Source organism: Centruroides vittatus, unplaced genomic scaffold, assembly GCF_030686945.1.
Source record: "Centruroides vittatus isolate TY-2023 unplaced genomic scaffold, ASM3068694v2 scaffold_464, whole genome shotgun sequence".
Lineage (NCBI taxonomy): Eukaryota > Metazoa > Arthropoda > Arachnida > Scorpiones > Buthidae > Centruroides > Centruroides vittatus.
This window is the reverse complement of record NW_027122710.1, coordinates 260269-277624: the sequence shown is the minus strand read 5'-3', so window position 1 is coordinate 277624 and position 17356 is coordinate 260269. Positions and strand designations below refer to the sequence as shown.

Below are 17356 nucleotides of genomic sequence, written 5' to 3'. Positions count from 1 at the left end.
TGTGGATTCTTCATACTTCTTTTCCTATCACTCAACTCTTGTCAAGTCTGGTTAGCCCCGTGGCTATATATATACAACATATAACCTATTGTATATAATCAGAATGTTAGTAAAAACGTGTGAAGTATACGTCTCTATAAGTAAAATCTGGGACACGTGCCAAGGGAAAGAAACATATTTTTTCTCCTCCCCATCATATTGAAAAATTAATTTTATGCTTATTCTTTCACTATTTATTTTAATTTAGTAAATGTCATTCAGTTTTTTTTCTTTTTTTTTTGGTTAGTGTATTTTTAGAAAAGTCTAGACTTATTAATACTCGGTTTTTTATTTTATTTTTTAAACTTTTTATAATTTTTTCCTCACTAAAATGAAGATAAACTATGATTTTAATGAGTTTATATACGAATTACTTGTACAATTTTGATTTTTCCAACAATAATTAGATATAAAATTTAACCTTTTTTTAGAGAATGTAATATCTATATACTTAAATATCTTTCAAATAAATTTTTACGTTAAAAATATAAGGAAATTTTCGAAAGAAATAAATAAATACATATTGAATTTTTTGTAATTTAAACTATAATAATTAATTTTAAAAGACATAATTAAATATTTAATTAAACTTCCTATAGTAGTTAAATTAACAAAGATCTTTTCTTATATCCAACCTTTAAACGGAATTAAGAACTTGATTATTGGGTATCTAAACATCACTTCTATAAGTCTATTACACTCCTAGTTTGCTTTGGATCATTAATTAATTCGGTCCGATTGTAACACAGTAGGATTTTCTACAACAAATAGGACAATTTTAATTAAATCTAACAAATTAACTGTGGTTATTAAATACATTTTTACATTTTCCCTAAAATTATGCAATTAAAGAACCGATCATATTCAATTTTTTAATTATTTTATAAATATTTAGGAATATAAATTTAATTTTTTACTTAAATTAATATTATTTTTAAATTTTAGATAGGAAGAATTAGGAGGAGGAATTGTGATTTCTCCTCCAAATTCTTCTTTAAGGGAAAGGAATTAAAATAAAAAATTACCTTTTTTATCTTATAAGAGAGATAATTTATTTTTAAATAATAGTTTATTGGAATTATACTCGACTAATTAAGGATAGAACTATTTAAATGTCGCTAAAGTCTTTGATTCAATGTTATTTTGTTAATTCAGTAGAAAAGTAGAAAGTCTCTAAAGAATTAGCAATCATTCTTAATGAACCAATCCTTTATCTTATTGCAATCCCCATTACTCGAAGTATCTCCAACTCATAATACAGTAAAGTCTGAATTTTCAAAGTTTTCAAAAAGATTTTTCCATCATCATTATTTATTATATAAAATAAATTAAACGAGAAAATAGCAAGATATTTAATATTTTTGTTGATTTTTTAAATAAAAATATACTTTTTTAAAGACGTATTTTCTTTTAAAAATTTAAAATAACGCATTAAGAATACTGAATAAGTAAGTTAATCAATAAAAATTATTCAGTTTTTTGCTGATGTCAACCTGCTTCATATGCATTTTGCTAAGGGATTTCCTACTCTTAAACATTTTGCATTAATGTCTTTTCGTTTTAATACCTTACCGCAGAGTTAATACATCTAATTATAATAATTTTCCTCTAATTATCACTAAATTATCGTCAAAATTACATTAAATTCCCTTACTCCTTATCGTTAAAGAAACTACAAGACGGCGCTAGAACTGCCTTTTTCCTTTATTATTGTTAATTATATTTTCTTATTTCTTTCAGTTAATATTATATATTTAAATACATTTATACGTATAAATGTTCTTAGATAAATATCATGCTACTGCATTCTATTATGCATAACTAAATCTGGAATATCTTTGAATATATTATTGAATCTGCAAATGATACGGATGCAATATCGCTAGGGAAGTAAACTTGTGTGTAGTAAACTGTACACAAGTTTTTATCATTTGCGATACTGGATAGACAAGTTTGCATCCAAAATAATTTGAAAGATCGGGATGATAAATTTATATAGTTCACTATACACAATTTATCATCTTTAGCCACTCTACATCCCTTTACAATTCTTCACCACTACAATTAATATACACAATATTATAATTCTGTACAGTTATATATACAATTTTGCATTCCTGTACAGTTACTATATACAATTCTGCATCCATATACAAGTACTATATACAACTCTTCATTCCTATACAAGTACTACACATAATTCCATATTCGAATTTGCATCATTTCCAGATTAAAATCAAAATTAAGATTTCTACGTGTACATATATATAGTATTTTAGTCTAAATTATTCCAAATTAACAAGTTATAACTGCCAAATTAGCAATTAAAACTGTAAATTTGTTAATCAATATAATCTTAAATTGTCGAATAGGAGTTTAGCATATGATTAAATTCGGTATTTGTTTTCAAGCTTAATGTAAAATTAAATACGCATCGTTTTCTTCAAAATATTTTAATTTGTTTTAAAGAAAAATCATTAATCTTTACTACAGTTTTTTTATTTTTTCGAAAATTGGAGTTTGGTTTAACAATTATATAAGAATTCTGCATCAGTTTTTAATGCCTTATTAATAATATGCCTATAAAAATATAACTTAAAAGTATTAATTTTAAGTAAATTTCCAACCAACCAAAACTATAATTTCTATAATGATAATTATAAATTAATTGACTCGTTTTATAAAAATAATATTACTAAATTAAATTATCTAATTAATAAAAGTATAAAAATCAAAAATGAATGTAGTTTTAGTTTTTTTGAAGGGGGGCAATTCTTATAAAATAAAATTATAATTTTATAAAAATTACTTAGATTTTTATCTTAAAAATTAATATATTTTCATTGAGAAACATTTATCAAGATGTCAGCATTAAAATATTAAGAAAAATGGCAGCAACCTCGATGAAATTTTTTAAAATTTATTTTTCAGTAATGAATTATATAAAAATTAGAAAATTAAACATAAAATATATAATGAAAACTGTAATTTTAATGCTAGCAACTTTCAATTATATAAAATATAAAGGTAAAAATAAGAAAAAAACACTCAAAGTAACCATATCCTTCACCTTTATAAATGTTTCTTGTTGAGAGATTTACTACTTCCACTCATTTCTATTTTCCGGAACTGTTGTTATGTCAGTTATCTATAATATGTCATCAAGGTTTGTACACTTTATTCTTTTTTTTATTTTTATTTTTATTTGCTTTACCAGTAAAAATATCAAAAATTGATTAACCTGTTAACATCATACGCCTATCAATAATACTTTACTCGACAGCATTCGAGCCCACTTTTTATTAATTTACAGCAATTCTACAAACTTTACCATAGAATTTACTAAATTTACTTCATTATGACATTAAAAAATGTTAAATATAAGTTAATTTAATTGTTTAAAACGTTAAAAATATTAAATTTTCGACCCAAACTGGAGATGCGCATCTCCAACTTAACGTGATGAATTCGAGCTTAAATAAAAATTAATACAATTATTTATGATGTTAATATATTAATATAATTAATATATACGTATTTTTCTATTGATATTTTCTGTATATGTTTGTTAAATACTTCAACAACTCAATTAACATACCACGTAAACTAAGCCATAAAATCTTGACACGCGTGTGTGAGTAAATAATGTTAGCGACATGCAAAATTGCTCTTAGAAAATAGAATATATTATCCATTAATAATTTTATAAAATTGTGTAAAATTTTGCAATATTAATTTTTAAAAATATTCAAACATTTATGAGAAACATACAATAGAAAATTCTCATTTATCCTTCCTTTACTGCGTGCAAAGTTTAACGTTATTATGAACTATATCCGTGTTGCAATTAACCCCTAAATGATGTCGCTCTATCAAATTTTCTATAGAAATTTTATAAATTTAAATCATTTATATTAATTTATATATATATATATATATATATAAATTAATATAAATGATTTAAATTTATAAAATTTCTATAGAAAATTTGATAGAGCGACATCATTTAGGGGTTAATTGCAACACGGATATAGTTCATAATAACGTTAAACTTTGCACGCAGTAAAGGAAGGATAAATGAGAATTTTCTATTGTATGTTTCTCATAAATGTTTGAATATTTTTAAAAATTAATAGAAAATTATTTTTAATTATTATTAATTATAGTCTACTTTTTAGATTTTTAAAAAACTCTTTCTTGAGGTTTTTTTTCAGTAATAAAATTTAAAAAATTGTTTTTTATATAAAAATAAAATTCAAAAGGTTCTAAACTTTAAAATAATTTACATTACAATCACTTATATTCATATGTAAATTATTTTATAAACAAATTTAAAATCCATTTTAATTTATTCAAAATAAAACGTAATATGCATAAATCGCCGCTAAATAAATTCAAACATTCCATTTTAATTATAATTAAACTATAAAATAAAATTAACATTAATTGTTAATTTATTAATACCGATGATAAAGCAATTTTAATTGACTCATCACATATGAAAATACTTGTTTTTTAGGAATTTATCTTAGGAATTCGAAGAATTTTTTTTAATTTACTCGTGTATATATATAAAGTAATAAAATTTTAATTATCATTAACTTAATAATGAAAAGAATTTTAAACATTTAACAAAATAATTGATTATCTTAATAAATTAGAAATATTTATCCATAAATTTTGATGAAATTTCTGATCAAATATCTAAATATTTTTATTCTTTGTGAGAAATGCGAATTGATATCCAAAGAGAATAAATTTTTATTAAATAAATTTTTATTTACATAATCGAAAATTTTTATTCCCATTTGTATTCCCTTGAAAAGAATTTTATAATTCCCCTTTGATCAAACAAGTAGATAAGTTCAATATTACAATTTTGTTTTCATTTAAATTTGCCTTTAACTAATTTTAAATATTAATCTCTTAATTCGATTTTCTTAATTTAAATTATTTTTATTTTTTTCAATTGGAATTATTAAAAACTAATAAAAGTTTAGAAAGTAATTTTGTTTGTTTTTTAATATACAATATTTTATCGCTGCTGTGATGCGATGCGATGAATATGATCGCGATGTGACTTCGCGAGTGTAACTGCGACGTAACGTGATGAAATAAAAGCGATTAAGTTATAAGGCCGTGTAATGAAAGTGATTGAGATGCGACGCGAGGAAAGTGATTGCGATGCGATGTGACAAAGATTAAGATGCGACGTGATTGAGTAACGGAATTGAGTTGAGATGTGATGCGACGAAAGTCAATTCTAACGCAATGCAATGGAAGAATTCAACTGCGATGCGATGCAATGAAACTATTGAATTATTTCTTCTAGCTCGTGAAATATTTCTAATTGAATTATGAAGATTGAAATCTTGGATTTCTTTTAAGAATGAAACAAACAATTCCAACAATAAATTACTTTTTATGTTAAATACATTATCTTCCATACTCTTATAAATACTGTACTAACATACTTAGGTATTGTATTTTCTATTACTGTATGCCCCACTACACCCTTGTAGTGAAGCTGTTGCTTTGTATAATTACAACTATGTAAACTTTTCTCAATAAATTTTCTATCAGAAATCAGATGAATCAGTAACATACAGAGATCTTTCTCATCCCCTCATCCCCTTTCTTGAAACCTTAGATTTATTTAAAGAGGAGAACAAGCATTTTTAACAATAAATTATTTTCTTTATATTAAATACATTTTCTACTTTCCATAAGCTTGTAAATAGTATCCTACGTAAGAATTGTATTGCCTTTTACTATATTGCTCCACTTTATACCCTTGTAGTGAAGCTGTTGCTTTTTGTAAAACAATTGCAAATACATAAAGTAATTACAATCATGTAAACATTTCTCAATAAGTTTCGTATTTTTCATACTTTCTGAGCAGATAGAGTAAATCAGTAACCTGTAGATATCTTTTTTCTCATTCTCTTCATCTCCTTCCTTTTTTTTGAAATCGTGGATTTCTTTCAAGAGTAGAACAAGTTCTTCTAACAATATATTGTTTTTTCCCTTATATTAAATACATTTTCCAAGCCTAGTCCTTTGAGAAGGCTCTACCATAATAATGATAACATTAAGCCCCATTTAACGCTCAACACAATAATCGAATGTTTTTAATTTATGCGAATTACTTAAAATAATCATAATATATACGTTGAAACAAAAATGACCACTCGAGCATGACAAAAATCAGTAAATGAAATCCCAGATTTACTGATAAAAAATTTTGAAAAGAAGAACATTTTAATAACATGAAAAATGATGACTCAATTAGCAAAATGGACAGTTTAAACGCTTTGAGATCAAAGTGTCTTTACCCACAAAGGTCACTTGTTTGTACTCTAGACTGTGTTAGCCTCTAGAAATAACGAATAATCAATGGTGAAGTAGACTGTTTAGTTCTCAGAAGGTAAATGCCATTGTGCCACTGGAAATCGAATTCACATTCTTTCATCCCAAAGAAGCCATTGACTCAATTTCCGAAACTGACGCAAAAATATCAATTATAATTAGGTTCTTCATAAGAATGAAAATGAATAAATACATTTAAATTTTTTTAAATTTGCATTGTATTTTTTTAAATCTTAAATTAAAAATGTAACACTTTTAGTCTAAATTTCTCAGCACATACCTTTATAAACGAATGATGTAATTATTTTCAACTTAAATCAATAATTTTTTTGGGTGGTTAAAAGAAAATTATATTGAAATTTTTTCAAAGAAAAGTTTGCAAATATTGATAATTCCACTATTTAAAATCACAAGAAAAAATTAGCATAATTAAATCAATATAAAAACTTGAAATTTCACAATATTCAATGAAATAAAATAACCAGAAGCACACATTTAACCAGAATTTTGCTACTTTACATCAAAATTTCAGTAATTTTTTCAAGTGTACATATAAAAAAAACTTGAAACTGCACAATTTTTGATGAAATGAGATAATTAAAAAATATATTTAAGTAGAATTTTGCTATCTCTTATTAAAACTTTATTTATTTTTCTATTATACCTTACTCTTTCTTGCAAAATAATGGCAATATTTCTTGGCATTATTCGAGAATTTTTAAGAACTTAACAAGAATATGAAATGGTAATAAACTCAGAAACTATTTACATACCTCTAAAGACGACTTTAATTATTTCGTAATTACAGGAAGATGATACAGGCAATTTTGCATAAGATAACAGTTTATGGTTTGAGAATCTTCATCAGTCCAAAGTATAATTCCCAAGGGATTTTCCTTATAAGGTAAATCAGAATAAATCCTAAACAGTAATAAATTTTTTATATCCCTTTAGGAATCATCCTGATCTTCCTTTTGAATTTACTTAAATACTTTATCAATAGAATTCTAATTTTCTAATTTTGAAGATTTTATCACGAAACTATCAACTGAAATTATGGATGAGAATTACAGTAACGTGCTTTAGAATATTTAAATGTTATTACGTAAAAGTTTCTGACATTTCGCTACTGAATATTTGAAATAAATAAACTAAATATGAAGAGTAGATTGTTTATCTTTGTCTGTTGTAAACAATTCAACAGTTTATCATCGTTGCTATATCAAATTTAAATGGAGTGTATAATTGTTGATTTGTAAAACTTCTCACCTACTTTCTAATAAAATTTTATTGAAATATATTTTTAAGTCCTATTTTCTGAGAAAATTTACTATCCTTTATGTCAGTAAACACTATTAAGCACGAAAATTTAAAGTTTTAATTGTTTAACTTTAAGTATACAAAGCACATTTATTTATTAAAATTGTTTAATTGTGTAAAATGGCTTAATTGCCTAAAAATATATTCTTATAATCTAAATTTATGTTATAAATTGAGAAAAATGGAAGATATTAATTTTTTCTGAAGCAAATTCCGAAATAATAATAGAGAGATGGAATAAGATCGATTAAGGAACTTATTTATAGCAACAGCAGATCATTTCATTTACGTTATTGAGAAAAATGATAGAACATCAATGATCTGTTGTTCATGTGACGAAAGAAAATTGACAAAAAAATGAAGTATATGTCATAGTTTTTATTCGTACTTTATGCCATACACATATGATTTTAATGGAGCAAAATCAATTCTCTACTTGCGGCATCCTACTTCATTCTATACCTCATCCTGAATAGTCGTCATGGAATATTGAATGGAGTAAATTAGCATAAGACATCAGTTCGTTGTAGACTTTATATTCTTTATATCCCACTTCAGACACCATTGAAGTTTATACACACCCAAACCGGGTTATAAAGAATACAAAGTCTACAACGAGGTGATTTCATGTTAATTATTCACTCAATTAGTTATTCTGAATAATCATCGTAAAATATTGATGATAGAATAATGTTAATATGCTTTAATCTATAGTATATACTTTGATATAGTGGTATAGTACGTAATATATACGGTGTTTTAATTGCAATTAACAGGTTTAAATCGCATTTTTAACAGTTTAATTATAAATTTATGCAAATTATTAATCAAGTTAATGTAGTAATTATTCAAATATTTGAAAATAAAGTCAAAATCTTTCAGTATTTTATTGAAGTATCTGACCAAGAATATTCTCTTAGCATTATCAATTTTATAATAAAAAACAAAAAAATGCAGACCTCTGGGCAATATTTGAAGATGATACTTAAATATTAATTTTAAACTAAAATAATAAAAATTTCAAGTTAGAAATGCTATAAAACTTCGAATTCTTCAATTTTTAAACTTTAATTCTAATTTCTTAAGTACTTATTGATTTTTTAAAGATTTTTATTACTGATATCATTATAAAGAGTGGCCGGGAATGTCTTGGACATAATTTTTCTTACGTTTTCTATCTAATATAATGATGCAACCAGCAGAAAATTATATTGAAACATTGTTTTTAATTGTTTTTATTGTAAAGTAGGCAATCAGTAGATCAACAATACAAAGTTTTATATAAATAATGGAAGATTCAATCAGCTGAAATATCTATGTGCTATTCATTACGTTCCTAACCAATGTTTATACCATGTTTTCCATATAATGCTCAGGTAAATATGTACCATGTGACAGCATATTCGCATGAATATAATAAATTGTAGGGTTTCTCAAACGGGATTCCGGGATCCCGGTCGTATTTTTTAACCCGGGAAATATCCCGGGAAATTTTTCTTATCCCGGGAAATCCCGCAAATTTTTTAAAAATTCACTTTTTTCTTATTTTATGTTAAGGTTGAAGAAATTTTGCAAATAGAATGTATCATTAACTCGTAAACTGTCAGAATACATTTGTATTTATTAATTTTAAACCTACTTATTAGTTTTTTTTAACTTTTGTTCGTTATGGCAGGTCACAAATGGTCAATAATCAATACGTAGCTTATTTGTGGCAGAACTCTCAAAATTCTTTACCAGTAATGTCTGGAATAATGCTGTCTTAATTTTTAACCATGCTTAGTAGCTTCAATAACTGCGTAACGCCAAGTTGTGCAAATTGGACAAGGATACAAACGAGTACGAAGTCTGCAAGTATGAAGTTTTTCTTCATAATCTGATTATTAAAGACAAACGAACTGCCGAATTATTAGGCTATGATCTTTCTATTAATGCAGCCGAGGTAGACAAATCAAGAATACTAGAGAACAAAGGAAGTACTACAATCTCGAAAACGAACTAGAAATCTTTCAGGATACAGATGAAAACACATAATATTTGTCTTCTCTTAAATGCATTAAAGACGATTCCAATCACATCAATTGAATCGGTAAAGGCATTCTCGGTAGCAAGACTTTTCATTACTAAAATAAGAATCAGATTGAGTGATCGGAGTATTGACCATCTTTGCTTTTTAAAATCTTATAAAAATTTACAATATTTTGTATTATATTTTATTTAAAAAATCAAAAATTATCTTCTAAGTTAGAAGTTTGATCTAAGTTCATTTTTTTTAATTTCAACTCAATTCAAAGGCATTTTTGTCGTTGCTGTATGCAGTTTCCAGCAAACTTTAATAAATTTTTTCTATTTGTGAAAATTTCTATGTAATTCAAAGGTAATTTTTAATACATATCTTATACAGCATTATTAGTATGATTTTGGAGGATGCAGAACGTATTAAATTACTTTAAAAAACGAAAAATAATTAAATAATTTGATTCATGACATTTTGTATATCTTAAAAATAATTAATTTTGTCCCGGAATTTCCCGGGATCCCGGGAAACAGTTCACTTTTATCCCGGGATTCCGGGACAAGCAAAAGACCGGGAAATGAGAAACCCTAATAAATTGTATCACATGCTTAAGCACCCCTACTGAAGGGCAGGATTTATACTTGTTGGAATGTAATCTACAGTGTATAACATATAATCTCAGGCTAGAGGGCCAAAGCTATAGCTTAGGCCCCAAAATATAAGTTCACATGTAAATTAACCATGCTATGAATTAAATAAGTGGTGATAAAATACGTGTCCATAATGTACTGTACATTGATAAAATGGAGTTTTGAATTCATCTCACTCCATATTTGATTAAATTAATTATTTAGATCAAATTTTATATTTAAAATTAAACTTTTAAAATTTTTTACCATTTTATTACCTAATCAATATCTATTTTTTTCCCTTCGTCCTACTCAATAATTGGAATTTTATCTTCATTCTACTTTAACTTGAAAAACGATATTCCAAGAAGATGAAGCATATTTCTATTTGCATTTTTCGCTCGAGAAAATAATTCATTCTATGAATATCAATGTTTTAGCGGATCAAAAAACTTTCAAGAAGAATATGATGTAGGTTAGCAACATGTTTTCAATCTTATAAACTATCTAAATTTCTACCTTTTCTTAACGTGAAAAGTATCTTATATTTTGAAATTGAAAGAGAAAAAAAATAAAGGAGAAAGGAGAAAGAAATTGTTGGGGTTTCTTTTTTTAATATAAATATGTAGAATTTAAAGTACAACAAAAGTGTTAAGATAAAAATTGAAAGGATAAAAAACAAAATATTTTGTCCCCTCGAAGGAGAGAACATCTACAAATTAACTTATAATGAAACGTCACTTTTACGTGACGTTTTATTATAATTTAATTAGTTTTTTTATTATAATTAAAACGAAAATTTAAAACAAATTTTTTATATAAATTACACATTCTACATAAGTTATTAAAATTAAAACGAATATAACAGGGATTTTCGATGAATAACTGCATAAACTGTTTAGATAATATGAGTAAAAAACTTAATTAAATCCTTATAACATTTATTTTATTGTATTTATATTGTAATTTTATAAAATTTCGTGCCTCATTATAGTAATACAAAAGACCCATTTTATCTTAAATGCATAAATAAAACATAAAAACCAAACAAAATAATTCTTATTTAAAAGTATTATTTTATAATTTTTATATTTATTTATAGATTTATATGCTTATAAATAGTTCTTTATAGACTGAAACTCAGAATTTATAAGGGGGTTATATAATTTTTATTGTTGTTTATTTACAAATGTTTAAATATTCATTATAAATAAATAAATAAAATTAAGATTTGTGTGTAATAAATCATTGTTTTTGTATCATAATAAATTAATTACTTAAATAAAAACCTTCCTTCATTTCCCGTAATATAATGTTTTTACATAATTAACTTATATAATATAATTAACAATTTTCTTTAATTATGAGATTTTTATTGTACAAAAGTGCATTATGAACAATTTAATCTTTTCCATAATTGTTTCAATTAAGCAAATTACCTTAATAAAATTTATAAAATAAATATTTTTAATGTTTCTTATGAAATTTAAGAAAATCTTTATTAGCATATATTATTTAATTATTATTATTTTTATTATTATATAAACTTCTAACAACGAGTAACTCCCTAATTGTCAACCATATCATGAAGTGATCAAATCTCTAACAGCAATTAATCAGATAATCTTGATTATGTGATTATCTTTACTCAATATATTTACTAATGATGAATTTCTCATGATCCAATAGACTTTTTATTAAGTTATCCTGTAACGATTATTACAGTTTCTAAGGAGCGAGCAAACAAACAAACAGACCCCTAAATTTTTATTTTATTATTACTTTTTTTTATTTTAAAGGCAATAAAAATAAATTTATTGTAATTCTTTTATTCAATTTTGTTATTTATTTTTATATTTTCTTGAAAAATGTTTCATATTTTCTATAAATTGTTTACTTTTCAAATGAATTTAAATCATATTTACTTTAACTTATAAATATATTTACAATGTATTTAATTAAGTAATAAATAAATAAATTTAAATTATAAATTATACTTAAATTAATTTTATTTTTTAAATTATGTTTCTATAATAAAAATTGAATTTAAAGTAAAAATAATTAAAATGAATAACATAAAATTTGATTTTTTAAGATTATTAATAAATTAAATTTTATTATCGTATATAATTATTATTTTTTAAATAAAAATGATTAAATAATTATAATTTTTTATAATTTTAAAACTTTTTATTAAAATTTATAAATATTTTTCGTCTTTTAATATCTTTAAAATCAATTAATATTTATAAAATTAATAATTTTATAGCAACTCTCAAAAGAATTGGTAAATATATCGTAATTAATTATGAAATTGGAATCCTCACATAAAATTTATAGAATTTTTCGAGAAAACAACAAAAATAATTCATAATTTATAATTAAAAAAAAGGCGAAATAGAAAAATTAAATATAAATTCATTAAAAAAAACATTAAATATTTCATATAAAATATTCTTTAAAAATAAAATATAAATTCAGGAAAACTTAAATTTATATTTTATTTTATTTTTACTATTATTTTAATTTATAATTATAAATATATATTTTAATTCAATTTAGGAAAATATTAAAATTAATTATTTGAAAACATATTTAAAATTGTTATCAATATTTTATATATATATTTTTTTAAATAATTTGTTTACTTATTAACAATTACAATTAAATTTAGAAGAATGGGAGCGTGGCGACATACTAACAAATAGCGAATGCCTAGTTTTGAGAGTGTTTAGAAGACAATGGTTAAGGCTAAATCGAATAAGAAGGAATTTGGTACATGTAAAACTTATTTACATAAATGAAAATATTTTATTGATCCTATGTGTAAATGTGTAGTGCGTATATAAGATCAGCAGACTATAGATCAAGCTACAAACTACAATGCATAGATTTAAGCATAGCGCTGTTATAAGTACACAATGTGACAGATGAAGGCACGTGCTGGCTTACGGACCTTTTAAAATTGCCTTATAACATCTGTGGCAAACCATCTTTACATATGCAATATATTTATTATGGATTTAACTTCTTACTTTAGATCTGTATACAGTTCACGTACCATTTATGCCACTTTATTCATCCTCTACACCTTCCAGTTAAATAAAATAAATATATAAATAAAATACAGAATAATATATTTAAAAATATTTATATAGACATTAATGTATATACCGTATATTTATATATGTTTTTTTTTTAATTAAAATTATTTTATTCTGTTTTATTTTGTTCTGTTTGTTGTGGGTGAGCTTTAGTGTAGGGCTTTGTGTAGTTTAAATTTAAAAATATTAATATTTTATTGATAAATTTAAAAAAGAAAAGAAGTAAAGTTTTATAAAATAATGTAAATTTATTTTATAATCGATAAAAATTAATAAATTTTCTTGATTTTATTTCGTAGTTTAAACCTATTGACTTGAGTTAGTAAAGAGAATGAGTGAAAGTTTGACGAATGAGTTCAAACTTAAATGATATTTTTTTGGGGGAGAAGTCATACTTGATTTATTTTTCGAAAAGTCATTTTTGACAAGTAATGAAAGATTCTTCTCATTCAATTGATATTGTGCGAACAACGTTGTCAAAAGCAAAAAAGGCATTGACATATGGCATAGAATATTACAAAATTGAAAAGGAAATAAGAATATTTATTATAAACTTTCTAGCCTTTTATTCAACATACCTGATAGAATTTCAAAAGTCAAAAAATGTATAACATATTTTATTTTTCAACTTAGAATTATTAAAATAATATTATTTAATATTACAAATATAACAGAGATAGATTTTAAGAAAGAGTAAAGTTATTTAATCATTATTTTTACAATATTTTTTTAATAGAAATGTATTGTTATTAATATCTATAAATTAAACTATGATTTAAAAATAAATTGGTTTAATTTTAATTTTATGAATAATATTAATTAAGAAACTTAAATTCATCCCCTTATATAATAAGTATGAATTTAAGGAAGGAATAAAGTTTCTCACTCAATATTATTTATAGAAAAAAATTAAATTAAATTCATTTTATATTTAATTTAATTTATTAATTTATGAGTAATAATAATTTTATTCCTATAATTTTATATCAAAAAATCGAAAAATTAAGAATTGATGATGAGTATAGTTGATGGTAAAGCGCTTCTTCTTAATGTGTTCTTTAGTATTAATGATGATAAATAATAAATTCTGCTATCTATTTAATTAAGTAACAAATAAAATAAAAAATAATTAAGCATTTAATTAAAAATACACTACATACAATTTATTTAATCGTAAAAATTTAAATTTCTTCATTTTTCGAGATGAGTTATGAATTTTTTAACGCTATTTTACTAGTAAACAGTAAATTTAATTTATTAATTTTACCTTAGAGACATAACTGATGTGCGATTTTTTATAATAAATTTATTGAAGTAGATAAAATATATTTATATATGTTTATATATTTTTACCTGCAGGTACAACAGTATACACACAAGGTTCTCTTTGTTTTCCAACTTCGTTTGTACCCCAACAAAGTAAAGTACCGTAGTCATATTGAGTTCGCAAGATATAAGTAGCAATGCTGATTGTCCCTTCAGTCCTGAAGTTTACTACTTCCAAGTTCTCGACGGTGTTGTTGAACTCCCAACGAAATGTCACTTCAGATGGATCGGCTTCGACTTCACATATAACTTTAATTGCTTCGTGTCTGGCTGCTCCATAAATGATTTTCTGACTCGGTTTGCAGAAAGGTGCATCTAATAAAATATTAAGACGTGAACACTATTTAATATCTTCATCGTTTGAATGCCTTTAAACATATTAAATCATTTTTATAATTAATACAAATGTTGGCAATTTTATATGTTCTAATTGCTAAAGAGGGTTTTCTTCGATATTTATATCAATTAATTTTTAATTATGATTTAAGTTTAAATAAGATTTTCGTTTATGTTTGTTATAAATGAAGTTTTTTAATAATGTATTGCGACTGTTAAGTGCATCTTGGATTAAGAGAGGAGTGATTAGTTGAAATAGTGTATAAAATATTAAGAATTGTGTTTTCAAAATTTAATTACAAGAGGAATTGTGATTAGATATTTATATAATGATTTCCTCAACTGGTAGATCGCGAACTAGTTTGTGTTGTTATGAATTATGCCCTATATGATACACTATCGTAATAATTTCATCATAAATTACGGCTTAAATCTATTCCCAGTTAGTAGATCACGAACTACAGATTGAAATCAGCATACAGATTAAATAGACTTGTTATAAATCATTGTCGTGATATTTCTTCACATGTTTGAATTTCTGTAATTTTTGATTTTTAGATTGCGATTTACAACTCGAAATGATGCTGTAGACAGAAAACTTTTGTTAAAAGTTTTCGTTAAAACTAAATAAATAAACCAACCTGTTGTCATTTTATAATTGAAAATATTAGAACTGTGTTTTTAAAATTTAATTAGACACTTAAATTATTAAAACTGGTGAATTGCAAACTACTACTTTTAAGATAGCTGATATGCATGAATCGTAATATATTCATTATAAATTATAACTTAAATTGATTTCTCAATTAGTAGATCTCGAACTACTGATTGAAATAAATAATACAGTTGGATAATATTATTATTGAAATTCGTTAATATATTAGTTTACGTGTTTGAAAATATGAATATTTTAAATTGTAAGCACGATATTCAAACTTGAAATATTGCTTTACATAATTATTAAATATAGCTAAACAAATCAACCTATTGTCAATTTATAATTGTAAAAATCGTGATAGCATTTTAATAGTAATAAATAAATATTTACTTTAAAAAGTTTCTAAATTAACATTTAGATTTTTAAGGAAGCATTTTTTGGGGAAAATTTTAATTTATTTTTTAATTTAATTTATTTTAACATTTTAATTTATAAAATCCATAAAATAATAAATGTAAATATTTGTGATTTTTTTTTCTATAGATCATATATATTTTCATATAGATTTTAATCAATATTTTAAAAATCTATACAAAAGTGATATTTGTTTACGCGTGAAATTAATTTTTATATATAAAATAGCAATAAATAAATAAAAATAACTCCATTATTTCTATCGACAAATCGAAACAATTTACTTCCTTGTGGTAACCTGAACAGATGTTTTTAAAATCACTTTATCTTCAAACATTAACCAAAAAAAAAAGTAAAAGGAATAAATTTATTTAGCAATATTTTAGAATTATTATAAAATTTAAATTATTTTTTTAAAAATATATTTTATAAATAATTAATTAGAAAATAAAACAATTTCATAAAGCGCTGAGAGATTATGCTAATATATTATTAAAAATAACTACTGATCTTTATGACACTGTGATAATGCGAAGTCATTAGTGAAGATAAAATAGTTTCATCCGTACCGATTATCCTGATAGTGTGGAAAAACCTCTAGTAATTTGTTTTGATACCAAACTGATTAGGTTAAGAATATATTAAATGAAAATTTTATATCAAACATGTGATGATACTTTCCTTTCTTTCCCTATTTTTTTCCTCGTGTTCTTTGTGGAGAATAAATGGATTTCCATTATATTTTTTATTCTTTTGTTACGTCTCTATGGATATATCATTTAATATATAGATGAATAAAGTAATGAAATACAACTTACATTGTATTCTCAAGTAAATAGCATTACTTTCTCCTTGCCCTTCGCTGTTGATAGCTAAACATTTATAACTTCCTTTATTCTTTCTTCTTATTTTTTGAAGGACTAAAGAATTATTTGCTATTATAATTCCTCTTGTAGAATTTGCTTTAAGTTCTTCATCATTAAATTTCCATTGAATTTCTTTAGCTGGAGGATTGGATACAACATTACATTCAAAGAAAACGTCGCTTCCTTCATAGATTTGTGAATGATGAATTTTATTACCTAAGCGAAGGTTAACGTATGGCTGATCTAAAAATAATTAAATTATATTTTTATATATATAA

At 23.7% G+C, this 17356-nt stretch overlaps 1 protein-coding gene across 1 annotated transcript in view; it reads right to left on the bottom strand.

The window, feature by feature from the left end:
- The window catches only part of LOC136989292 (nephrin-like), a 124288-nt gene that overhangs the window by 50729 nt on the left and 56203 nt on the right, over positions 1-17356 (bottom strand). Inside the window, 2 exon segments of the mRNA XM_067287413.1 lie at positions 14832-15119; positions 17031-17321. Coding sequence (XP_067143514.1) covers positions 14832-15119; positions 17031-17321 — 579 coding nt within the window.